A 25,558-nucleotide genomic window follows, 5' to 3' on the forward strand; every position below is an offset into this window, starting at 1 on the left:
CAGTGTGTCACACTTTGTAGGGGTTCCTGATTCTTTACTAGACATGCAGACTGCAGATATCATCTCCCACTTGGGGGGCTGCCTTCTCATCCTTAGATTTAATATATTTCAGCTCACCATTTCTTCCCATTTTACTTTGTCTTATGTCCTGTTTGAGATATCTTTGTCTACTCCAAGGTTATGCTGATAGTTTCCTGAAAGCTTTATCATTTCACCTTTTACATTTAAATTCACAGTCTGTCTGGCATTGGGTTTTGCATGTGGTGTGAGGGAGGTCAGCAGATATGTCTTTCCATATGCCGGTGACCCAGCTCCTTTCTGGGTACCGTGTGTCACCACTGTCACAAGTCAGGGCCACACGTGTGGCTCTCTTTTTGGATTCTCTGTTCTCCATGGATCTCTTTGTCCCTCTGTACGCCAGCAGCACCCTGTCTATAGACAGAGGTCTCAGTCTTAGGAGCTGCGGGAATGGATCTTGGGTCCCATAATAGGTCATGATGTTCAGTTGCTTCCGTCCTCCAGCTTATTTTCTTCACAGTTGTCTCAACTCTTCTTGGCCTTTGGGTTTCCGTAACACCTGTAGAATTGACGTGTCAGTTGGCACAATAAAACCTGCCAGGAGCTTGGCCAAGGTTGCTTGGAGCCTGTAGGTCAATTTGGCGAGAACTGACACCTGATGCTGAGTCTTCTAATCATGAACATGGTATACCCATCCAGCTATTCAGGAACTCCCTCAGTGTCTTCTAGTTTTTGGAGTAGAGATGTTGCATCTCTTACTGTAATTGGCCCACAGTTCTTGGATATTCTCTTCTTTTTTTCCATTCTTTTTTCTCCTTGCATTTGAATCTGGGAAGTTTCTATTCACCTATCTTCAAGTTCACTGATTCTTTCCTTGGCTGTGTCTGGTTGTATGATGAGCCCTTCAAAGGCACTCTTCATTTCTGTTACAGTGTTTTGATTTCTAGCATCTCCTTTGATTCTTTCTTAGAGTTTCCGTCGGGGCTTACATTACCTATCTGTCCTTGCACGGGGTCCACTTTTCCCGTTAGAGTCCTTGGTGTATTCATCATAGTTGTGTTGAATTCCTGGTCTGGTAGTTCCATCTGATTCTGATGCTTGGCATTGTCTCTTTAGACTGTGCTTTTTCTTGCCTTTTGGCATATTTTGTAAGTTTTTGTTGAAAGCCAGATGTAGCGCTGGGTGATAGGAACTGAGGTGAATGGGCCTTAGTGTGAGGATTTGTGTTTATCTGGCTGGGAGCTACCCTGTTCAATGTCTTCTGCAGGTTCCAGAGCTTTGAATTCCTCCAACATCCTTGTCCCTGTGCCTTTGACTTGAGTGTCCCTCTGTCCTCCTCCTCTGAGTGTCCGTGCCTGGCAGCTCTTTTAGCTGGAACCCACGGTTATGATGCTGGAGCCTGTTGGTGAGGTGGTCGGACGGGGGAAGGGGAGCGCTTTGTAATCTTCTGATTAAACCTCAGCCTTTGTGGGTCTGGGCCTCGGTTTGTGACCTTCACCAGGGTCTCCCGTGGTGGCCTCCTTCCCTGGCTGCAGCATTTCCAGTCTGTCTCCTTGAAGCCCTGTTCCCTTGAGATTGCGGTAGGCTCTGCAGGCCCTTCCCCTGGAGAGGAGGCCTTCGTGCTGGTGTCGCCTGGGGGTGACTCGTGGTGGGTGCTCTTCCCTCCCCTGCCAGAGCCGGGAGGGGGTTTTGACCCCCTGGTCTGGGTCTTGACCAGGCGAACTTGGTGGGTTCCTAGAGGGAAACAAGGACAGTGAGGCCCCCCGTTTCTCACCCTCATGCTAGTTCACACTAGGCCTCTAGCAGTTTGTCAAAATTATCTTTTTAAATGCAGCCTCTGGTTTATCTTGGGCTCCGCTGGCCTGTGCTCCAGGGAAGGTGGTCATGGCTGTGATTCTCTGGATTTGTCCATCTCTCCACCTTCAGGGTGGTGACCTCAGTTCTCTGACAGGGCTGAGAAAAGGGACTGACTTTCAGGTTGTGTGGCTTCTTCCTAATGGTGCTGCGCAGGGCTCCTCAGACTTGCCTGGTGACTTTGTCTTATTCTATAAGTTACGGAGAAAGTCGTGTTGTGGATTTCTCAATTCTTCCTTTTAGTTTTCTCAACTTTTGTGATACATTTGAAGCTATATTGCTGGGTGCTTGTATGTTTAAGTTGGTGACGTCTTCCTGGTGGACTGACTGTTACTTGGAAATACTTTTCTTTATCTGTGATAATGCTTCGTGCCTGGAGGTCCACTTGGTCTGACACTAATACAGCCACACTGGATTGTTTGGTTAGTGTTTCTGTAGTATATCTTTTTCCATCACTTAACTATCAATTTCCGTGTTCCTACATTTAAGTGGGTCTCTTACATAAACAGTAGGTAATTAGATCTCACGATCTTGATGAATTGGCATGTTTTGTCCACTTACATTTAATGTGTGATTATAGGCTTGTTGGGGTCGCGTCTGCCACGTCTGTTTTCTACTGGACCTCACTGTCTGTTTCTTATCTTCCGATTGATTAAAGATGTTGTATCATTTCACTCCTCTTCTGTTAACTTGTCCCTGTGCAGTTTTCCTCTGTTCAGTTAGTGGCTACCAGAGTCTGAAGGAAGGGTGGCACCATGCGTGGGGCTCTGGCCCTGGACCCCGTCGCCTTCCCAGGGTCCTGTCTCAGACCAGCTGTCCCCAGGCCTGGGGCCTCCCACTGCTTATCAGACATCCTTGGCCTGCCTTCTATTCAGCCCCTCCTTTCTGCACTGTTCTGCAATGCTTCACTGTGCCATGTGTCTCCTGGGCCCTGGTGATTCGGTGGTTGTTTCTGAGATGATTTCCTTTCTCCCTTCTTTCCCCGCCTGGTGCTATATACTGAGCTTCTGCTGTGCCCAGCCCTTCTCTCAGGGCCCCGCAGGAACCCCCTCCAGATGCAAGGGGGCAGGTGCTGATCTGCGTGGCCCCAAGGGGCGGAGAAGGCTGCTGAGCATCATGACTCTCTGGTCTCCTGGTAAAAGGCCAAATGCAGCATCGGCTCCCCAAGTAAATATGGTTCTCATGTTTTTATTAGGCAATTTCACACACAGGCGGGTGAAGTTAGAGCAGTAATGAGCCTCTCCACCCATTCCCAGAGGCTGTGTCGGCCACACGGCTCCTGGGACGTCAGGGAAACGGTGCTGACCTGCCTGACCCTGTCGTGTCCTCCACAGCCCAGTGCCTGCTGAGGCCAGTCCTGGGAGCTGAGCCCTTGAGGTCACCCAGCAGGAGAGGAGCTAGATGATAGCACGGAAACCTGGACACAGCACCTTGGCCATCAGAGGGTGGCATCAGCTGATGCTTGTGCCAAAGGACTTGGTCACCACGGCGGTGGCTTTTCCACACACGCGTCCTGCGCTGGAGTGACCTGGGGTGCTGGTGCTTTTGTCTTTACGTAACTGCGAGCCCACGTCTTATAAAAACCTTACAAAATCGTGTCTTGACCAGTTCTTCGTCTGTCTGTGTCTGACACTGATGCGAGTGAGGGGACAGCCTCGAGGTGGGGTGGGTAAACTGGAGGCCAGAGAGGGTTTTAGGCTCCCTCCTGCTCCGCCGCTGCCCACCCACACGGATTGGGGTGGCCCCGGGGACCAGGCCCGGGGCGGGGCCGGCCGCAGCCTCCTCTGTGCTGTTCTGTCGCTGCGGCAGTGTCCAGCCACAGCCTTGCTCAGCTTGGTCTTAGCTGCTGGCGTGCTGTGCGAGAGATGCACGTTGTTAAATGTCAGAGCTACAAAGGCTAGAGAAATCGGGCAGTGGCGAGCAGTCTGGAGCATCTTTTCCAGGTCCATTTTGCAGGGTAGGAGCAGCCGTTTCCCCACCTCCAGCCCGTTCTAGCGTCCGGCGCATGTGGGTGCCGCGTGCACATCACCTGCTTCATGCGGGTTGTAGAGTCTGAAAAGGCCAAAGCTCACTTTCAGAACACTGCCTGAGACCAGCTCCAGCCACGCGGGGAGACTGGGGACGGCAGCACGGGAGCCTGCTGAGTGGCACGCGGCCAGCAGCTTTACAGATACCTGCTGCGAGGGGATACCCCGAACCCCACGTGTACCCTTCCAGGTGTGGGGTTCTCTGGGGAAAGGTGGGAGGTACCACAGCTCACTTGTTTGTTCTTGAAAAAGCCACATCTCTTTATTTGTCCACTGTGAACTCACACTGACCGATCCTAAAGCCAGGAGGCTGATGTGCGTGATAAGCCTCCCCGCTCTGGCACCCGTGTGGCTGGTCTCAGAGGCCTGAGAGCTTGGCGGGGTCGGGCCTGCCAGCCGTGGGAGCTTTGCAAAGCTCAGGTTTCCAGCGTCCTCGGCCTTCCACGGGCTGTTTCGTGGGCTGAGGTCTGGACACAGGACAGAACAGGCAGGCAGGTCAGAGCTCAGGAGCCCACACCCACCTCTGAGGGGAGGACGCTGGTTGTGCTGTTGTCAGAGCCACAAGCCCAGGACTGTGACAGCACACCGGGGCTACTGAACAAACCGCCCCCTGGGACATGCATGACGACACGGCCACGGGCTGGGAGGCTCAGCTCAGGCCACTCGGCTGTGGCAGCCGTGGGGCGTGACGTCCTGAACTGCACTGCCCCACCAGGAGTCTGTTTTTCCTGCCTGGGCTGAGCCGCTGGACTTGCTCGACCTGTTGACAAATCATCTTTAACCCCCCGAAAGAGAAAGCCTCGAGTTATGTTTGTATGAGATTTTGACTTTGTAGGTTAACTTTTATTTCATTCAAGCCTAAAATCACCCCTCCCTCTTGAAAATAAGGGAGGTTTCCATTTTAGATGAAAGATTAGCCAGAGACTCCTTGACTGGCAGAGGTCACATGGTGAGGGGTCCTAGGTGACCAGGTGGCCTGTGTCAAGGCTTAGCCTCAGGCCACGTGAGGCCATGCCAGTGGGAAGGCTCGTCTCCTGCAGGGCTGCCACACAAGGTCCTGCTCTTGCATCTGCTGGGGCGGGGAGACGACAGTGCCTGCAGAGCAGCACCGGGACTTGGCTGCAGAAAACCAAGCAAACGGCTTTTGAGAAGCAATGAAATGAACAGTTTTTAGTGTAATTTTAAAAAAGCCATAAGATTGCCGAGAAATGGCCTTTTGCGAGAAATGGCCTTTTGAGACGTGGGGACTGGCCAGTTCACCACATAGACCCATCGATGACACTATATCATGAAGCAATTCCTCTTTCAATGCTGGTCTAACTTTGCAACCCAAGGAAAACCCAATCGATCCACTGGCTGGCAGTGTCCACCGCCACCACTTGCTCTCAGCCACATCGGACCCCACTGGTCACCACTCGCTCTAACCAGGTGCCTGGTGGCTGGGAACACCCTCCTTCGTGCAGCCCCAGTTTCTGGAGCCTACCTAGGTCCAGGTGTTGGATTTGGTGGGGAGCCCCACACTCTCATGACTTACATTGTAGCCAAAAGCATATAATAGCAAGCAAAAGTGGGCCATTGTGGTAGACAACACGAATGCTATGAGGGAAGACACAGTGTGTTGGGCTGTCATAGAGGAAGTGGTCAGGAAACCCCTTGGATGGGGCAGCAAATGGGCACCAGAGAGCAGAGTGCCCTTGTGGCCCCAGAAAGGAGTGACCTTTGTGAGTGTGAAGTGCAGCAGGAAGCCAGTGTGCCTGGAAGAGAAAGTGCAAGAGGAGCTGACGGGAGCCGCCCGTGCACACGGCCACCCTGCAGACAGACAGACGCCCTCCAGGCGAGCAGGGACCTTGGAGGTCCTGAGGGTTGTGTCTGCCGAGCCCCAGAGTCCAATCATGAAGTTTCGTTTAATAGGAGACCCCACATATAGGTGGGACCCTAAACAGTGCATCCTTAGCAGCAGGGTGGATAAGAACTAAGTCCTCCTCAAAGAGAGGACCACGAGAACACTCCTGTCTCTGTCTCTACCTGGTGCTGCGTGGAGGGCAGAAAACCTCTCCTGGAGAGCCACACGACCCGTATAATCCTCAAAACTTCTAACATGGAAAATTGGATTACACTGGCCCCTGAGCAGTGGTGCTCCCAGACCATGAGCAGAAGAGGCAAACAGACACCCTCTGGAACAATGCAGGCTGCTTCCTGTGGAGAGAATTCATAGAACAGAAGCTCACATTCCCAGAATTTCACAAAATGCACAGAGAGAGCATCATTAGCAAGACTTGATAGAATCAGACCCCAAAAGACTTAAGATATTGGTAATAGACACAAAATATAGAATGAATTCATTTTTGAAAAGGACTAGAAATTACCAAGAAGAAATTAGAAAAAACTGGAAAATGTGACAGCCAAATCAAGAGACACCAAGGAGAACGTGACCTTGCATAATGGGGTCTCAGATGGAGATGGGGCCAATACCCCACACTTGTTGACAAAGAACAAGCCCCAGATGCAGAAGCCTAGCACATCCCAATAGGATGACAAGAGCTCACGTCAGGACACATTGCAGTGAAACCGCAGAACTGCAGAAGACGGGGTGGTACGAGCCACTGCCCGCTTCCCAGCAGCAACAGTGGAGCTGAGAGCGTTGAATAGTCTTCACCATGCCAAGAGGAAATAACTATCAACTTGGTCGAGTGTGTACCTAGTAAGACTATCCTTCAAGAAAGAGAACAAAATCAAGTCATATTAAGATAAAACAAACCTCTCTCGTGCATGGCTGGTGTTTCCATCTTGGCACAGCTCACATTTGGGGTTGAATAATTCTTTGCTGTGGGGATGTCCTGTGCGTTGTAGGGTGTCTACAACGTCGCAGTAGCCAGTAGCAGACTTGCCCCAGCTGAGGACCTCTGCTCTGGTGGATAAACTTTAGGGAGCAGGAAAATGATGCCCGTTGAACAGACTCAGATGCAGAGAGGAACGTTGAGCAGAGAAAAGAATAAACGATGACCATGTAAATGAATAATGGCCAATGGGTGGGTTTCTTAAAGCATGTAGGATTTTGAAAAACAGACATTCATAGCACACAGTATAAAAAGAAACATACGCAGTTTAAGAAGATTGTCCGGCGCTGTGGCCAGAACGCCTGGTCCTCTTGCCTCAGACCAGCACCTCATGTGCTTTAGGAAGAGTCTTCTGTGACTCTCTGTACACAGAGACCTGATCCTATAAGTCACCAGTGCTGGAAATCCCGACTCCCATGAGCGCCACAGTGAGGCCACGCCCCACCGTGTGAGCTTCAGTGCGGCGTTCCCGTTGGTGGGCTCGGCACTAACTCTGGCAGAAGTCGTTATGACACGTGATACAGCGTACTGCTGATCTTGTTTTGGGATCAAGGAGACAGGCAAAGGGGAACAGGCTGCCCAGGGCCTTTAGGGAAAAGCTCTGGCGCGCTCAGGCTGATCTTCGTGGCTGATGGGATGTCTCGGCCTGGGTTGGGCCATTGGGATTCCTGGGACTGAGAGACGGAATGTACAGGTGGGCAACACCAGACCATCTATAACAACAGGACGACTCCTCACCGCCTGCCACGGCCGGTCCAGGAAACCAAACAATAGCCCGTGGCAGCCGGCCCGAGAGAGCCAGGACGTGGTCAACAACTGCCAGCTTCCCTAATTCTTGCCCCACTTCCAACTTAGGACCAATCAGAGAAAGCCAGAAGTGCCCCTAACCCCTCAGGAGGACGCCCCGCTCCTGTCTGGCCACACCAGCTTCCCCAGGCCCACAGCCTCGGTCAGGCACGCCTGAGGCAGCTGTCCCCTCTGCCTCCCTCGAGCCTCCGCCCTGCAGAGGGGATGGGGCCGATGCCCCACTACACGGGCACACAGCCCCTGTTCTCACATGGGTGGTCTGTAAGAAAGTCAGACTGGGCGATGGGACCCCCTAGGGGTTTCCCAAGATGGATGAAGTCACCCGTCCACCAGGACTTGTGCCAGACTGCACAGCAGCTTTCTCCGTAACAGCCAGAGCTGCAAACAGTGCAGGTGTCCACCAAGAGGACACTGAATAAACGAACCGCAGTGCCCTCACCCCATGGGTGCCATGAGGAAACAGGGAAGAAGGAACCCCTGATGTGACAGACTTGTGGATGGTCCTTGAAAGACTCCAAAGCCCTCTGGGTGACAGACGGGTGCGGGGCTCCCCGGAGGGCAGAGTTACTGCTCTGTGTCTTGGCCTGTGGTGTCTGTACACGCAAACATCCCTCAGACTGCGTGCTCACAGCTGTGCATTTTACCACACGTGGATTACACCCCAAGAAGAAGATACCGAGAGGCGCCCTCCAGGTGAAGGGCCGGCCCCACACGGGGAGGAGGGCTTGCATGCATCTAGGCGCTACTTCCCCCCTTGGACATTCCGCACACGGGTACACAGAGCTATCCTTCCCTACACACCCTCGATCCCTCGTAACCTGCAGGATAGTCCCACACTCCGGGCTGTGGCTGCTGGGGGCCTCATACGTACCTGGAAGCAGCTGCTATGGGTCTGTCAGCTGAAGTGAAGGAAGTCCCGGCCCTCCTGCAGGTGCAGCGACCTCAGATTGTCCTCAAACGCACCCCCTGTGAGGTCCTGTGGGAGGAACAGCAGGTTTGGCTCCATCCAGGCCTCCCCTGGCCCGAACTGGAGCCCCTGCAGATGTTCCTGAGGGGGCCTGGGGTTTGGGGGCGCCTGTGGCCACTTGTCGGGTGGTCCACTATGAACTTCTGCTCCACTGCCAAGAGGGGAGAAGCCAGAAAGAGACAGAGGGCCAGGAAGGGAAACTGCCAGCGGGTGGCCACAGTGTCCTGCCGGTCACCAATGGGAGGTGAGGGAGGGTCCTCTGAAGCGCCCCCACCAAGCCTGGCCTAGCCCCTCCCTGCAGAAGGCAGCTGACTTCCACTGTGGGGACTCAGGGAAGGAAATGACTCTCATGGGCAGTCTCTTCTGCTCACCCCTTGGTCCAGGGCAGACCCGGCTTCCCTCCTCCTGACTGATCATGGATTCTCCACCATGGCCCCCCACCTCCTCTGCAGGGGCCAGAAGTGGGAGGTGGCCCCTGGGGACAGAACCTGTGACTCAACAGCCAGCTCTCGACAGATCCCCTCCTGCTCTGACCCCCTGTCCTTGTAGTGGAGAAAGGGCTATGACCCCACACAGGAAGAGCTGGGACCTTGCAAGGAGGGTCAGGACCCCAGGAGGCAGGCTCCATCCAAGTCTTACATGTGAACCCATAAGGTCCTTGAGGTGACCCCAGGGTTGGTTCTAGACTCAGGGGGCTTCAGGTTGACCTGTGCACTGGTGCTGGCTTTGGCCAGGCCACCTAGCCCCAGCCCCCAGCCCTCACCCCTACCCCCTAACCCCTGGCCCTCCTGCATGGGGCCATGGCAGGTTTTGGGGAAACACTTGTAGGCTCCCAGGCCCATCCCTCACCCCAGCACTTGCTGCCCAGGCCCCCACCTGCCTCGATGACTCAGCTCCCAAAAACTGGACCGGCACGAGGGTGGTGTGTCCCTGGCCTCTGGCAGGACATGGGAGGGGCCCAGTGCTGCAGCCACCGTGCTCATTCCCATTGGGTGTCATCGTCTGTCCTTGGACCTAACATGGGGAATCAGTCTGGCCACGCCCACCCTTGGCCTTGGCCATTACTACCTAGCATTGCTAGAAATATTTAAATGGAAAACTGTCTACCTGGAAAACACCTGAAATTTCCTCATTGTATCATCTACCTGCTGGCTGTTCTCAATTCCCCTTCTCTCCTACCATTCTCTCTCTGCTCCCGAGTTTTTTTATTTTAGTGAGGAAGGCGCGACCTGAGCTAACATCTGTGCCAGTCTTTCTCTACTTTATATGTGGACACCACCACAGCATGGCTTGATGAGCGGTGTGTAGGTCTGCGCCTGGGATCTGAACCCATGAATCCCCGGGCTGCTGAAGTGGAGTGTGCAAACTTAACCCCTATGCCACCAGGCTGGCCCCTCTCTGCTCCCAAGTTTTCAAAGGAAACACACCTGTGTGCAGGGCCAGCCCAGCTGAGTGTGGCCCAGAGGTCATTTATAACTGCTGGCAGAGCTGGGCTCTTGGAGGGGCTGGTGGGAAAGGGAGGCCTGTCCCTGACTGGGGAAGGGGACTGCCCCTTAACAAGACCCCCCTGAAGTTAGACTGACACATCCTGCCAAGAGAACGAAAAGGCCAGACAGAAAGCCAACAGAGGCTCAGAATCCAGAAGGTAAGAGAACTCCTGCAAGTGGTCGGGAGAAGACAGACAATCCCCTAGACAAATGGGGGGAAGCTCATTAGAAACGTCACAAAAGAGGACACCTACATGCCCAGCAGATACGGGAAAGCGCTGGGCCTCGACAGGAGTCAGGTGTGCACCTTAAAACCAGAGAGAGACCCGCATCCCAACTGGGGGATTTGAAACCTGGTATCCAGTCGATGAGCCCGTGGCCTGGGACCCCACCCTGCCTCTGGGTGTCCCCTGGCCCGGCCACCTCGTGGGGCATTGTCTAGTGAAGTGGAAGACACAGCCAGCCCCACAGCCCCCCCTTCCACTCCCAGGATCAAGCCCCAGAGAAACGGTGGGTAAGCGCCAGGACATCTTCACAGCAAAGCGCTGGGAACCAGCTCCCAAAGGCCTGGTCATGGCGCCGAGCACCACGGCGACATTCACACAGCTGAATGCCAAGACGCCAACGAGACTGGGCAGTCGGCCTCACAAACATGAGGCGGAGTGACATCAGACCCAAGAGAACAGGCGTGTGATTCCATTCACATGAACTACAGACACCGGCGAGATGACCCCGTGCGGTCTGGGAAGTGTGCACACACAGCCCCGCGAGGGCCAGCAAAGCACGACACCAACGGGACAACCCTGGGCGTGGGGGAACTGCTGCGGGGCTGGGTCTTTTTCTTGATCCTCGTGGGGCTGCTCAGGTGAGCACTTTTCTAGAGCAGACGCCCAAAGAGTTTTTCTTAAAGGGCCAGCTAGTAAATATTTATGGCTTTGTGGTCATATGTCCTCTGTGTTCTAATAAACCTTTATTTGCAAAAGCAGCTGGTGGGCCATGTTTAGGCCATTTTCTAAATGTGTTAATAGTTCACAATAAAAAAGTTTATTCAAAGAAAAACTTGAGAAAAATTTTGAAAAAGAAGAATAATGAAGGAAGACTAGCCTAACGAATGGTAAACATTGTAAAGCTACAGTAAATAATGGTGCTGGTACACGAACAGACACATCAGGAGAAAAAGACCCAGAGTCCAGAAGTAGATCCAAACGCATATTCATATCCAACATACGAAGACAGCATTTCATTACTGAAAAAGAAATGGATTACTCAGCAAATGATGTCAGGACAAGTGAGTACCCAAAGGGAAAGAAAAATCTGGATCCTTACTGTAATCTTTATAACCAGATAAATTCCAGTTGTATTGAAGATATAACAAAAAAATAGAAGCCTGAGAAGAAAACTAGGAGAATGTATTTTAAAATTTCACAATGAGGAGTTACTGTCTTAGAATGAAGAAAACCCATAGAAGAAAAAAAAATTTGATTATATCTAAATTAAAAATTTCTAAATGGCAAAAATATAAATTTAGTCAAATGACACACTAAGAAAAATTTGCAACATATCACAGACAAGAGGCTTGTTTTTGTTATATAAAGAAAAATACTGACAGACCAATAGAAAAATGGGTGAATGAAAAGAATAGATAATTTACCAAAAGAGAAATAAAGATGCTTATAAACATGTGAAAAGACACACTCCTTATCCATAATATGACACTGCCGACTGGACTATGACCTTACTGTTTTTCACCTGTGATTCGGAAAGATGGTAGACTCAGCCGCACCATCAGAAGGGTCGCTGGTGGGAGCATCGATTGGTGCAGCCTCCAGGGACAGCAGCTGGTGAGAGGGGAACTCTGACCAGCAGCTTTTAGAAGCTTATCTCATGTACGTAGCCCCCTGAGCAAAATTACGATATTCACTGCAGCATTATTTTTAATAGCAAATGACAAGAATGGCCTACAGGCATCTCGATGAGGAACTGGATAATAAATGTATGAAACATCCATGTAGTCGAACAGTTACAGGTGTTTCAAAAATGAGGCCCATGTGTCCCCAAAAGCTCCTCTTTAGAGAACTCTTCCAGCCAACGGTTGGAGCAAGGGTGGTGGGAGGCCGCCGAGTGTCCCCCGTGAACTCTGGCCACAGCTCCTGCCAATCAGAACCGACCCCGGGTCTGAGCAAGCCCGAGGCTTCCTGCCTCCTCACAGGAGACGCAGGTTCAGCCATGGGGCACGCCAGCCGGTTCCTGAACAAACAGGTTGTTAGAAAATAAAGCAGATGCAAAGGTAACGTGGCCCGATGCAGCGCACGGGCCTCACTGGGTCTGAGTTCCAGCCAGCAAACCATGACAAGAGAAAACACGTCTACAGGGCAATTCGGGAGATTTCAACACTGAAGGGACATTTGGAACTTCTGGGTGTGATCGTGGTATTATGGTAATTTTTTTGTTTTTATCTTTTTGAGAAACAATAACAAATGAAATTAGGCTAGAATTTGCCTCAATACGGGGGTGAGGGAGTTGGGGGAGTGGAGGACACAAGACGGTCAGGGTGGCAGGTGCACGGGGCTGGGTGCACGGGGCTGGCTTCCTGTTGCTTTGGTAATAAAGTTCCCTTGATGAGAAGATAGTAACGACAGTTAGATGGCACCAATGGAGTTACGTGGAATAATCTCCAAGATACACTACGTGAAAAAAGCAAACTACAGAAAGAGCATGTGCAGCATGCTGCCATCTGTGTGTCTGTGTCGGCTCCCTCTGGGAGAACATACAAGAAACAGGTGACCACAGAGTAGGCGACGGGGAGGGGAGAGGAAATACACTTCGCACTGACGCCTCCTCTTCAGGAAGGGTTTCCATGCTGGGGTCTGATTCACGGCAATTTTGGGTCCCTGAGAAGTAGCCCCTTAACAGAGCCCATCTCCTCTGAAAATTAGGTAAAATTTGTGTAGAATTTAAATTTTACATCCGCTTCTTGTAGCCTCATAATTATTCATCTGATTTCCCTGGCAACTTGGAACGCTGCTTATCTTGGCCTTAAAGAGATTCATTCCTCTCAGGAAACTGCTTTCAAACCAGAAAACCCAAAGCCAGGTGGGGAGTGCCGCAGGAGCGGGGTCTGTTCCTGTGGCCGGCGGCCTGGACAGCCTGCAACCCTGCTAATGGCGCCCCGGCCCGTGCGAGCCCTCCCCTGGAGTGCAGGCGGGGCCGGCCATCGGACACGGCAAAGAGGGGGGACGCCCCTGCCCGATTAGGTAACACGTTACTGTGACCTCTGTCCGGCTCGCAGACCCTGCCCCTTGCTGCCTTGGACAGAAGAAGCTGCCACGTTGGAGGGCCGTGAGGCCAGGAACAGCCAGCAGAGCACCGAGGCCATCGGTCCAACACCCTCGAGGGCTGACTTCTGTCAATCACCATCGAGTGGGCTTGGAGAGCAGCCCCCGCCCCAGCCGAGCCTCCGACGAGACCCGTCCTGGCTGACACCTCAACTGCAGCTTCGGGAGAGACCCTGGAGCTGAGGACACACCTGTGGCGCCTGGATTTCTGACCCACAGAAGCCGTGAGGGAACAGACGTGTGGTGTTTGAGGCTAAGTTTGTGGTAATTTGTTATGTAGCAATAGTTAAATAATACAGGCTCAAGCTGGCAAACAGACAAACCTCAGGGTGACCAGTCGGGGTCGGAGCTCCCTGGCTGCACGGTGCTGGGGCCACCTCACAGCCATGTGGAAAAGAAGGAAGTGCCCCTCCCCAGGCCATCTACAAAAACCAGCTCAAAATGGATCAAAGGCCTGAATGTAAGCACTGAAACTGTAAAGCTCTTAGAAGAAAACACAGGGGTAAGTCTTCATAACCCTGGATTTGGTAATGGTTTCTTAGCTCTGACACCAAAAACATGAGCAACCAAATTAAAAATAGATAAACTGGACTTCATCAAAATTCAACACTTGTACATCAAAGGACACCATCAAGAGAGTAAAAAGACAATCCACAGAATGGGAGAAAATGTTTGCAAATGTATCTGATTGGGACACGGCTCAACAAAAACACAAACAGTCCAGTTAAAATATGAGCAAAAGACGTGAAGAGACGTTTCTCCAGAGAGGACATACAAACGTCCCCAAGCAAAGACAGACACTCAGCATCACTAGTCATCAGCAAAACGCCCACCAGGATGGCTGTGACACACACAGACACACAGAAATAACTGGTGTTGGCGGGGACCCCTCATGCGCCGCTGGTGGGACGTAAGGCGGGGCAGCTGCCGTGGAAACAGCGTGGCGGGTCCTCAGCAACTTCAACACAGAGTTGCCGTGTGACCCAGCACTCCCACGCGTAGGTCTGCCCCCCAGAGACATGAAGACATATGTCCACAAAGAAACTGCATACGCGTGTTCACTGCATCGTTATTCAAACTGCCAGGGCTGGCCCTGTGGCTTAGCGGTTGAGTGCGCGCGCTCCGATGCAGGCGGCCCGGGTTCAGATCCTGGGCGCGCACAGACGCACTGCTTCTCCGGCCATGCTGAGGCCGCGTCCCACATACAGCAACTAGAAGAATGTGCAACTATGACATACAACTATCTCCTGGGGCTTTGGGGGAAAAATAAATAAATTAATTAATTAAAAAAAAAAAAAACTGCCAAAGAGGTGTGCCCATGAGGTTTTGTTCTGTTTTTGGCTGTTTTGCCAGTTGGGGCCCATATAAGTTATCTGCTGTAACAAATTACCACAAATTGAGCATCCTGAGACCACACACATTTATCACCTCAATCTCTGTGGGGCTGAGACTCAGGACTAGCCCTGGCCACGTGGGGGTCAGGTGGGGACCCTGAGCGAAAGCCGCCTTGTGGCCATGGCCAGGGGTCAGGATCCAGGTGTGAGGCCTCTCAGGGTCAGATGTCCTCACACCCACTTTCCTGACAGTTGGGCGACTTCTCCAAAGTGGCATCTCGACTGAGGGGCAGAGTCAGAACAGCCTCAGAGCCTCTGCTCCCAGCCCCCAAGGGGCCCTTTTTGGGGCTACCGTCCCCGCCTGACTCACACGGCTGAGGACGTCTACTGTCCTGAAATGTCTGAGCTCGGGAGGCGATGTCCCCCGTCAGGACACACCGCCCTGGCACAACGCGCCACTGCACCTGGACCAGCCTGGCTGGGCCCCAGCGCAAGCCCCCGTGAAGGCGCCAGGACCACACCGTAAACTGCAATTAGAAGCTCTGAGTAAATTCCCATCAATGCAAAAGGGGATTGGGATGTTAAACAGACCAGCCACCAACGAAGAGGGCGCTGCCCTCTCTGCCTCCCTCCACGGGTCTGTCCAAGTCCCAGTGCACACGCGGGATTTCCTCTGAGGCCCTGCCCAGTGGTGCAGACAGAGCTCTGTGTGAACTGTGTGGGGGCAGCATCGTCTCCACTTGAAGTGGGGCAAGCAGGCATGCCCTGCTTGTGTCCTCTGCTGTCATCTTACTCTGGCAGAATGAACACCCATCTGCCTCCCTTCTGCAAAAGCCACTGCCTCCAGGAAGGCCCCTGCCTGGGTGCCCTGGTTGCTGAAGTTCCAGTCCAATCTCCCACATAGGTTGGAAGCTGCTGGAAGTGGTGGCCTGTGTCCCCATCTGTGTTCTCCCACGACCCACCACAGCATAGCACAGGGCCTGCTCACCCATCGACCACCGTCCCCTCTTGGGAACCCTTGGGCACAGCCCTGCCCCATGACTTGGGCCCCTGCAGTTGGAGTGGGTTAGACTCCAATGTGAAAGATGACACCTTACATGTATATATATGAATGAATGAGAATGTATCTTTCTGCCCACGGGGAAGAATTTCCTAAACGAGACACTAACTGTTGATTACAGAGAAAAGTTGATAAATGCACTGCATTAGAAATAAGTTTTTCTGGGAAGAACCTGTGAAAAGACAAGTCACAAGTAGGAGAAAATATTTGTGGCATGCTAATTGACAAAGGACTAGAGCCGGACTCTCCAAGGAGCTCCTGAAAATCAACAGGAAGAGACCAGTGGCCCAGCAGGGACGGACTCGGTCCTGAGCGAGCCCCCGTCGGGCGGGAAGGGCTGAGACGGGCCCACGAGTGACCCCCGGGCAGCGTCACCAGCTGTGTGCCTGGTGGCATCTTCTGAGACCTGCTGAGGGGCAGAGACCCTTCACTTCCTCTCCAAAGTCACGAGAATGCCACGGCCTTGCTCTCCCATTGCCGGCTGGAAATAACCTGGACCCACTGACAGTTTCATCATGTGACACTCGCACACAGGACGTTACTCAGAAAACGACCCAGCTACAGGGGTGAACCTGACCCAGGTGAGCGAGACCTGGTCCCAGGGCCTCTCACTGTGGGTCTCCACGGAAATCCCGGAGCCAAGAGACGTGCACAGCACTGCCTGGGCCCCGTGTCCACTGACCACAAGAGAAAAGGTGAGGATGTGATGGGAAAACTCGTGGGACAGAGGTGGCCGGGGGCCGGGGTTGCTTGGTGGGAGGGGCCTCTCAGCGACCGCTTCATCCCCCACGGCTTTACGGCATTTTGCACACACTGAGTCGCTGGCAGGAGCATCTGGAGAGGATCTGGAAGCTGGCTCAGGCCTGGCACTTGGCAAGTTGCCAGTAAATATTGCTTTTACGGAAACGTGACCCATTTCATCAGGGCACCATGCCGCCTCTTCCCCCGACACCCCAGGCGGCCCCAGGCCTGGCTGGAGGTAACCCTGTTGTCCCTTGTCCCCCACCCCCATGCAGGTCACCCTCCTGGCCCCCAGGGCAGCGGTCACCACCTCTCATCCTAGCCCAGGGCCTCCTGGTGGACGTGAGACAAGAGCTGGCCTGGAATGAGGACGTGGACACGGCAGCTGCACACTGGATGTCCGAGACCTCGTGACCAGGGGCTTGTCCCAGCCACGTGGCATCACGCTCCCACGGCCGCAGCCCGACACTCACCAGCTTCACGCAGATGACGAAGGGCGGCCGCGCGGCTCGGAAGTGCAGGATCGGAACCCGGGGCTTGGGCCTTTCCTGAGACGAGAGAAGGGGCTGTAGGCTCTGCTCGGCCTCACTCCACGCTGGTTCCTCGAGGAGCGCTGCCACGGTGGGTGTGTGCCGCCTGCGGCCCCTGCACCACTCACAGCTGGACGTGCTCAGAGGGGCACCCAGGTCACGGCCTCCTGGGCTGGACCCGGCATCCACTCCCACCTGGTCACTTACGGCCGCCACAGAACCACCCCCGGGTGGGCGGCAGAGAGACCCAGACCTGAGCAGCGCTCTCCAGCGGGGAGACAGGGCGGGCACAGGCCGCTCTGGGGCCCTGGGGACCCCCAGCAGCCTGGGGGCTGCATCTCCTGGGCCTAGCAGCCATCTGGGCCCAGGAGGCCTTTCCCAGGGAGGAAAGTTCTGGGCAGTGTCCACTCAAAAGACCCAGGATGGCATCCCAGAGGTGGGCCAGGTGTGGTGTGGGGACCCCCTGAGTGTGACCAGGGCCTTCTCTGGGGGGCTCCCTGGGGCCCCCACACACCTGAGAGTCCTCGTAGCAGTAGAAGCCCTTCTTGATCTTGTTCTCGTCCACGTCACAGAAGGCGACCACCTGGGGAGGACACAGGATACCAGCCTCGGGGACAGTGGGGGACAGTGCGCTGGACAGGGGCAAAGGGAGGGATAGAGGGGGCCCCACCTTGCACCGTGACCCTGCCGTGAGGCTGCGGTAGAGCCGGCGACCCTGCCTGCCCGCGTTCCAGATGGTGAAGGACGCCCAGTGTGGCAGGGCCCGTTCTTCTAGAAAGCGGACACGGTGGGTCCAGATGGTGGTCCTGTGGGGGGAGAGGAGGGCAGGACCCAGGTGGGCAGAACCTCCAGCCGCCCAGACCTTCCTCCTCACCCACCCCTGTGCCCAGGTGTGCACGGCCCCCCTATCCTTGTCCCCACGGCCCTTGTCCACCCAGCACTCATACCCCCAGGTCCACTTCCCCCCAGTCCATGTCCCCTCGGTCCTTGTCCCCATGGCCCTCATCCCCCGCCCTAGTCCCCCTGGGTCTAGTCCTCATTCCTTTGGGGCAGCTGGCATCCACACCCCAGCACCCAGTGCTCGCCAGCTGCTGCTGGATGAATGAGTGAATAAATGAACCAGTGACCCAGAGCTGTGTGGCCAGGGTCGTTCTGCCTCGCCCACTCTCACGGCCCCACATGGACCCCAGAATGTGCTGTTCTCACGTCCATGCTCTCAGGAATTGTGGGGGACACCAGGCACAGACCTGGGGAGCCTGAGGGAGACGCAGCTGCCCTGATGTCAGGCACCTGCCACTGTCGTCAAGGTGAGAGGAGGGGCCTGGACATGACGCACGAGCCTCCACGTGGCTCCATTTCCCGTGGAAGCTGCCCAGACGGCCAGGTCGTCTTCTCTACGTTGGAGACCCCCTCCGTCGACCCCTTGCTACATGTAGAGCTGGAGGTCCAGGCCCGGCCACTGCGGTTGCAGCTGCCTGAGCCCCAAGTGCAACAGGCAGACCAGCACACTGAGCTTTTTCCAGTTTAATAGGGTCAGATGCACAGAAGGGCCTGTTGATCCTTCTGGCCCTGAATCACAGACGTGAAACCACCACTTAAGAATGTGGATGGTTACGAGGGAATTGCTGTGGGTGCGCAGTGGACCAAACGTGACCCTGAGCCTTCTCTTCCAGAGAAACCATCATACATAAGGAAGGGTGCACAGCACTGTGTAAGCCCACAGCTTATACCTGGAAGCTACTGTCCGCAAGGGGGGCCTTGTCTCAGACCCTTCCTGTGACAGGCAGCCTCGACCCCAGATGACAGCCCTACCCCGGCAGGTTGCTCTCAGGCCAGGCCCCAACCCCTCTGCAGCATGGGGTCGGGACTCCCGTCCTGGTCTCTTCCAGCCCAGGGCCCCGGCGCAGGCGTTGAGCCTGCTGTCTGGCAGCCATCGCCCTGGGGCCTTCGCTGTGGCGACCACGCGTCCCGAATGCCCCCCTGGGCCTCTCAAGGGAGCAGTTCCTCTGGGTGGAGTTTGGGCCACAGACAGGCGACACGGTGACGCCTGTTGTAATAAAACGCCGGCGCTGGGTGAGCGACTGACAGGGTCAGCCTTCCCACGGCGCAGGTGCTGACTGCTGGCGCCCCTGGGCCTGTCCACCCCACCTCCCGTCCTAGACTGAAACATTTCAGCTAGAGCGTTTCAGTTAGTGTGCCGAACGGTTGTGTGTGTGCGGGGGTTACTGGGGCTCAAGAAGGCAAATAACTCCCTAATCCTGGCCATTTAGCACTTCATTTCTGGACACACTCCAACCCAAAAAAATGCCACCCCGTACAGCCACGCAGCGCAGCTTTGGAAACATCCAAGAAAATGAAAGAAGTTTCTAAGAACAAGAGAACAGTGAACTTCATGCAAGTGAGTTCTAAGCGACTTGGGAAATCCCAAGGGCAAGGGGGAGACAGCAGCTGCGGGTAAAGTCCTGTTCAACCCTTCCCCTTTCAAGTGGAGAACGAGAGGGGACGGCCCAGTGGCAGGGTACCGTGTGGGTCTGTGGTCCAGGGGGTCTTGGCCCGGCTGACGGGATGTGCCCCAGGGTCCCCACCAGCTGGGACGTGCCCGGCGCTCTGGGGTCCCGCAGGTCTCAGCCTCTGCTCTGGGTGCTTCCTCTCCCGTTCCTGCTTTTTAATTATTTTTGTCAGCACAGCATCTGCCACTTCTGTGACTTGTTTCTCTTCTTTTTTTTTTTTTTTTGTAATTTTTTGTTTATTGCAGTAACATTGGTTTACAACATTGTATAAATTTCGGGTGCACATCATTATACCTCCATTCTGCATAGGTTACATCATGTTCACCACCCAAATACTAATTACAACCCATCACCACACACATGTGCCGAATTATCCCTTTCGCCCTCCTCCCTCCCCCCTTCCCCTCTGGTAACCACCAATCCAATCTCTGTCTCTATGTGTTTGCTTATTGTTGTTATTATCTACTACTCAATGAAGGAAATCATACGGTATTTGACCTTCTCCCTCTGACTTATTTCACTTTGCATAATACCCTCAATGTCCATCCATGTTGTCACAAATGGCTGGATTTCATCGTTTCTTATGGCTGAGTAGTATTCCGTTGTGTATATATACCACATCTTCTTTATCCATTCGTCCCTTGATGGGCGCTTAGGTTCCTTCCAAGTCTTGGCTATTGTGAATAACGCTGCAGTGAAGACAGGGGTGCATGGTTGCTTTTCTTCTTAACCAGTCAGTTCTCTTCAAATTGAAGTGCAGGATCAATGAACCTCCATCAAAATCCCCAAGGTTCTATGGACGTTTACGAGGACATGAGATGGCCCAGAACAGCCCTCAAGGGGACCAGAGCTGCAACCAGGACGCTGCTGACAGCCTCAGGGGTGAGGGCAGCCTGGGGCCGTGCATGGGATGTGCCGACCCAGGGATGGACCAAGCTGAGCAGGGAGGATGCCTCACCCGTAACGGCCCCCATGGGGAAGGATGGACCTGACCCCACCTCTCACCGCCTGCGGCATGGATTCGGGGGACTGTGGGTCTAAATGTGAAAGGAAAACGAGGCCCTAAGAAGCGTGCCTGCCAGAGCCTGGACGCACCTGTCTGCGCCCCGCGGCGTCTCAGGTGGTCTCTGGTCTGAAAACACCCGCACACGACGAGACGATCAAGTTGAGAAACTGCCAGGAAGACACATGTATCGTGGGCAATAAAACTCCTCCTGAGGCGGCGCCGTCTCCTCAGGAGCCCCGGGCCCGCTGTGTTCTGTAGTTCTTGGTGAGAACACTGTTAGTGTCCTTCACAATGCTCTCTCCACCCGCTGCGAGGAAGCAGTGTCCTCGACCGAGGGCTGGCGGTGCAGAAGCCAGTGCACAGGTTTCCCCAAACCCACAGATCGGCATTTCCAGAACTTTCTGGAAGGAGCCGTGTGTCAGGGACACATCACTGTGCCAGGAGGCAGGCCCAGAGGTCAGGACAAGAGGTAGTGGGGGCTGGCAGTGGGGCGGGATGGCCCCTCAGCAGGCGGGAGGCAGAAAGGCTGGGAGGAGACAGTGGCGTTCAGGAGAAGTGAGGCCATGTGGGAATGAAGGTGGATGAGCCACAAGCAGCAGCCAGGAGCCCGACCTTGAGGCTGAGCAACAAACGGGTTTTCAGAAGGAACAGGCAGGACGCTATCGTCTACATAACATCCTGAGGGTGTGAAACAGCGACATCACACACGGGGGAAAGTGCGAAGAGACGAAGAGACGGGTGAAACAGCACGGCCTCAGCTCCTGGTGGGCAGCAGGGGAGGGAGGCGATGTTTCTAGAGACATTACTCCTTTAGGCCTCCGGATGTCTGCAGTATTGTAGTGAAAACTGTTCAACGATGTAAGTGCTGACCGTTCTCAATTTAAAATAAAAACGACAAGAATCAGGGAGCGCTCTCAAATGGAGGGCTTTTTGGGAAAGACTCTGGAGGAATTCAATTCTTGACAAGCCTGAGGGTGTAATTAAAGCTGATTACTCTGAGGTTTTGCCACTCACAGCTCAAACACTTTAATCCAATACAGAAACTAACATGAGATCACTTCTTTTGAGTTGTGGGTGGCAAAGCCTCACGCTGCAAAAAAAGAAAAAAAAAGGTTTCAACATAAAAGACAGATTTATCGCACGCAAACGGGGGAGGATGCGTGCGGCAGAGCCCTCTGGCCTGCTGCCTGGTCCCTACAAGACACATGGGCACCTGCCACACTGCGGGCAGGAGACCGCTGTGGTCACCACCAAAGTCATACAGAAAGTCCCTTCACTTGAACTGGCTTCACAGGAACTCAAGGTGGGGACACATGTATGCGAACCTTTGCAGCATTTCACAGCCCTGTGGAAGATTCCGGATGTCCCAGCATTTCACAGCTCTGCAGAATTGTGCCGAGACGACCACCTTAGTACTTTATTCACACAGAGTTTCCAACTCCATTATGGTGGGGGACAGATTACTTTGTTGAAGAAACACTTGTCAGATATTTTTAAACTTTTAATGAAGGTATAATTTACATAGAGTGAAGTGCAAGGATCTTAAGTGTGTGTACGGTCAGTGGGTTATAACACACATATATATCCATGTGACCCACCCCTGTCAAGACGCAGAGCAGTTCCATGTGCCTCCTTCCCCAGAGAAAGCCAGGGTTCTAGTTTCTCTCGCTGTGGACTGGTTCTGCCTATTGGAGACTTCACATAAGTGGAATCCCACGGGAGGCATGCTTTTGTGTCTAGCTTCTTTTACTAACCATACTTTTTTGACATTAATCCACATTCTTACAAGTATCAGTAGCTTGTTTTCTTTTAAGGCTGAGGATCCTCCCATTACAGCAAACTTGGTGTATCCATTCACCTGTTGATGGATATTGTGGTTGTTCCCAGTTCTTGGCTATTATCTGTAGTGATGTGTTGAGCAATGTTTCCATTTCTCTTGGATAAACAACTAGACATAGAATTGCTGGCTCACAGGGCAGCTATCAATTTAATTAATAAAAAATGCCAAACAGTTTTCCAAAGAGGATATACCATTCACACTCCCAAGAACAATGCATGAGAGTTTTGCCAGTTCCGCATCCTCGCCACCATGTGCAATTGCCAGACATTCATTTTAACCCTCCTAGTGGGTGTGCAGTGGGTTTAATTTGCATCTCTCTGATGGTAATGATGAGCACTTTTTCATGTGCTCATTGACCATTTATATATTATTGCTTTGTGAAGTGTTGTGCGAGTGCAGTATTTTGCCTATTTTTATTAGATTGTCTTTTTATTATTTCGTGGTAGGGGTTCTTTATATGTATGTCCTCCATACTAGTCCTCTGTCAGATATATGTATTGTGAATATTTTCTCCCAGTCTGTGGTTTGCCTACTCATTTTCCTAATGGTATTTTTTTTTCTTTTTTGTGAGGAAGATCAGCCTTGAGCTAACATCTGACAACCCTCCTTTTTTTTTGCTGAGGAAGACTGGCCCTGGGCTAACATCTTGGCCCATCCTCCTCCACTTTATATGGGATGCCGCCACAGCATGGCTTGCCAAGCAGCACGTCGGTGCGTGCCCAGGATCCGAACTGGCGAACCCCGGGCCGCCGCAGCGGAGCGTGTGCACTTAACCACTTGTGCCACCGGGCCGGCCCCATCCTAATGGTATCTTTTTATGAGCAAAAGTTTTTAATTTTGATGAAGTCCAATTTATCAATTTTTAAATGATTCTCATGTCCTTGCTAATAAACTTTTGCCTATCTCCAAGTTGTGAAGATATTCCCTAATGTTTTCTTTCAGAAGCTTTATATTTTAGCTGCTTCTGTATTTATATCTGGGATCCATCTAGAATTAATTTTTCTATATGATGTGAGATTCTTTTTTTCCCCATATGGATATCCAATTGCTCTGTTTGTTGAAAACATTTTCCTTTTTCCCTTGAATGCCTTTGGGGACTTGGTTGAAAATCAATGGGGTGTATAATAATGAGTCTGTTTCTGGATCCTCTGTCTCATTGATCTGTTTGTCTGTCTTTATGTTACCACTCCATTTTCCTGACTGCTGTAGCTTCAGAGTAAGTCTTAAAATCAGGTACCGTGAGTCCTCAAATTTTGTTCTTTTCAAGGTTGTTAGGCCATTCTGGGTCCTTTGGCTTCCCACGTGAATTTTAGAAGCCAATTATCAGTTTCTACAAAGAAGCCAGCTGAGACTTTTACTGGGATTGCATTGACTCTACAGATCAATTTGCGGAGAACTGGCATTAACAATACTTTGTCTTCTAATCCATGAATGTGGTATATCTCCCCATTTATATTATAGATTTTCTTTAATTTCCCTCAGCAATTTTTTTCTGTGATTTTTAGAGCATATACACATACCTTGTTAAATTTACCCATAAGTATTTTATTTTTGATGCCATCAAACATTTTTTTAAAACTGCATTTTTAAATTTTTTTTTAAAATTTTATTTATTTTTCCCCCCCAAAGCCCCAGTAGATAGTTGTATGTCACAGCTGCACATCCTTCTAGTTGCTGTATGTGGGACGCGGCCTCAGCATGGCCGGGGAAGCGGTGCGTCAGTGCACGCCCGGGATCGAACCCGGTCCGCCAGCAGCGGAGCGCGCGCACTTAACCACTAAGCCATGGGGCCGGCCCAAAACTGCATTTTTAAATTGTTCATTGCAGGTCTATAGAGATTGTGTGTGTTTGTATGTGTGTGTTCATGCAAACATGTAAATATATATATCCTGAACTTGGATCCTGGAAAAGTTGCTAAATTATTGGTTCTGATTTCCTATGAAACATAATCATGCCATCTACAAATGATGATAGTTTTACTTTCACTTTCTAACGCTTATATCTTTTCTTTTTCTTGTCTTATTGCACTGACCTCTGTTACGACGTTGAATAGAAGTCGTGAACTCTCACCTTGCTTATTCCTGATCTTAAGAGGGAAAGCATTTAGTCTTTAATTATTAAGTATGAGGTTAGTTGTAGGTTTGTGTAGATATTATCAGATTGAGAAAGTTTCCTTCTATTTCTAGTTTTCTGACATTTAAAAAAAATTATGAATGGTTATTGAATTTTGTCAAATGCTTTTTCTGCAGCTACTGGGCTGATCATGTGGTTTTCATCCTTTATTCTGTTACTGTAGTAAACCATACTAATTGATTTTTGAATGTTGAACCAGATGTGTATTCATGATGTATTATCCTTTCATATGTATTTCTGAATTTGACTTGGTAATATTTTTTTTCTTTCTTTTTTAAATTGAGGTATAATTGACACACATTATATTCGTTTGGCAATATTTTGTGAATGATTTTTACATCTATTTTAATAAGGAATATTGGTCTTTAATTTTATTTTCTGTAATGTTCTTGTAGCATTTTGGTATCAGAGTCATGCTGGTCTCATCGAGTGAACTGGGAGCTCCTTCCCAACACCCAGTAGATCTTTCTCCTCTTCTATTTTCTGAAGGAATTTCTGTAAGGTTGGTATTATTTCTTCCTTAACTCTTTGATAGGATATATCAGTAAAGCCATCTAGCTTGGCTTTTCTTTATGGAAAGTTTTAAAATTACAAATGTAATTTTTATTTATACTTTAAGTATTTGTAGGATCCATAGTGATGTCTCCTGTTTCATTCTCAATACATTGGTAATCTGTATTTTCTTTTCTGTTTTAAATCAATCTTGCTAGAGGTTTGTCAATTTTATTGATTTTATTTCAAACAACCAATTCTTGGTTTTGCTGATGTTTTTCTATTGACTGTCCATTTTCAATTTCATCATTTTCCATTCTTCATTTCTTTCCTTCTATTTAGTTGCGTTTATTTTGATATTACTTTAGTAACTTTTAAAAGTGGAGACTTGCATAATTGCTTAGTTTCTTCTTTTATAATATGAGCTTCTAAAGCTATACAATTTTACTGTAGACTCTGCTTTATCTAAATTCCACAAATTCTGACGTATCATTTTAACTGTCATCAAATTAAATGATTTTTGGTAATTTCCTTTGTGATTTTTTTCCCCTTGGTTGCTTAATTTCCAAATATTTTGGAT

At 51.5% G+C, this 25,558-nt stretch overlaps 2 protein-coding genes across 11 annotated transcripts in view; one reads left to right on the forward strand and one right to left on the reverse strand.

Annotated features, from left to right (window-relative positions):
• TBCD (tubulin folding cofactor D) overlaps nucleotides 1-3,468 on the forward strand; it is a 203,592-nt gene extending 200,124 nt beyond the window's left edge. For all 6 annotated transcript variants that reach the window (XM_058561973.1, XM_058561974.1, XM_058561978.1 and 3 more), the window contains one exon: nucleotides 3,207-3,468. In XM_058561973.1, coding sequence (XP_058417956.1) covers nucleotides 3,207-3,221 — 15 coding nt within the window. In that variant the 3' untranslated portion in view covers nucleotides 3,222-3,468. The remainder of the gene's footprint in view (nucleotides 1-3,206) is intronic.
• Nucleotides 3,469-4,107: 639 nt separating this feature from the next.
• The window catches only part of B3GNTL1 (UDP-GlcNAc:betaGal beta-1,3-N-acetylglucosaminyltransferase like 1), a 135,005-nt gene continuing 113,554 nt past the window's right edge, over nucleotides 4,108-25,558 (reverse strand). For all 5 annotated transcript variants that reach the window (XM_058561983.1, XM_058561982.1, XM_058561984.1 and 2 more), the window contains 5 exons: nucleotides 17,668-17,803; nucleotides 17,512-17,580; nucleotides 16,941-17,015; nucleotides 8,415-8,519; nucleotides 4,108-5,018 (listed from right to left, as the gene is read on the reverse strand). In XM_058561983.1, the coding sequence (XP_058417966.1) occupies nucleotides 8,439-8,519; nucleotides 16,941-17,015; nucleotides 17,512-17,580; nucleotides 17,668-17,803 (361 nt within the window). In that variant the 3' untranslated portion in view covers nucleotides 4,108-5,018; nucleotides 8,415-8,438. The remainder of the gene's footprint in view (nucleotides 5,019-8,414; nucleotides 8,520-16,940; nucleotides 17,016-17,511; nucleotides 17,581-17,667; nucleotides 17,804-25,558) is intronic.

Source organism: Diceros bicornis, chromosome 18 (assembly GCF_020826845.1).
Source record: "Diceros bicornis minor isolate mBicDic1 chromosome 18, mDicBic1.mat.cur, whole genome shotgun sequence".
Lineage (NCBI taxonomy): Eukaryota > Metazoa > Chordata > Mammalia > Perissodactyla > Rhinocerotidae > Diceros > Diceros bicornis.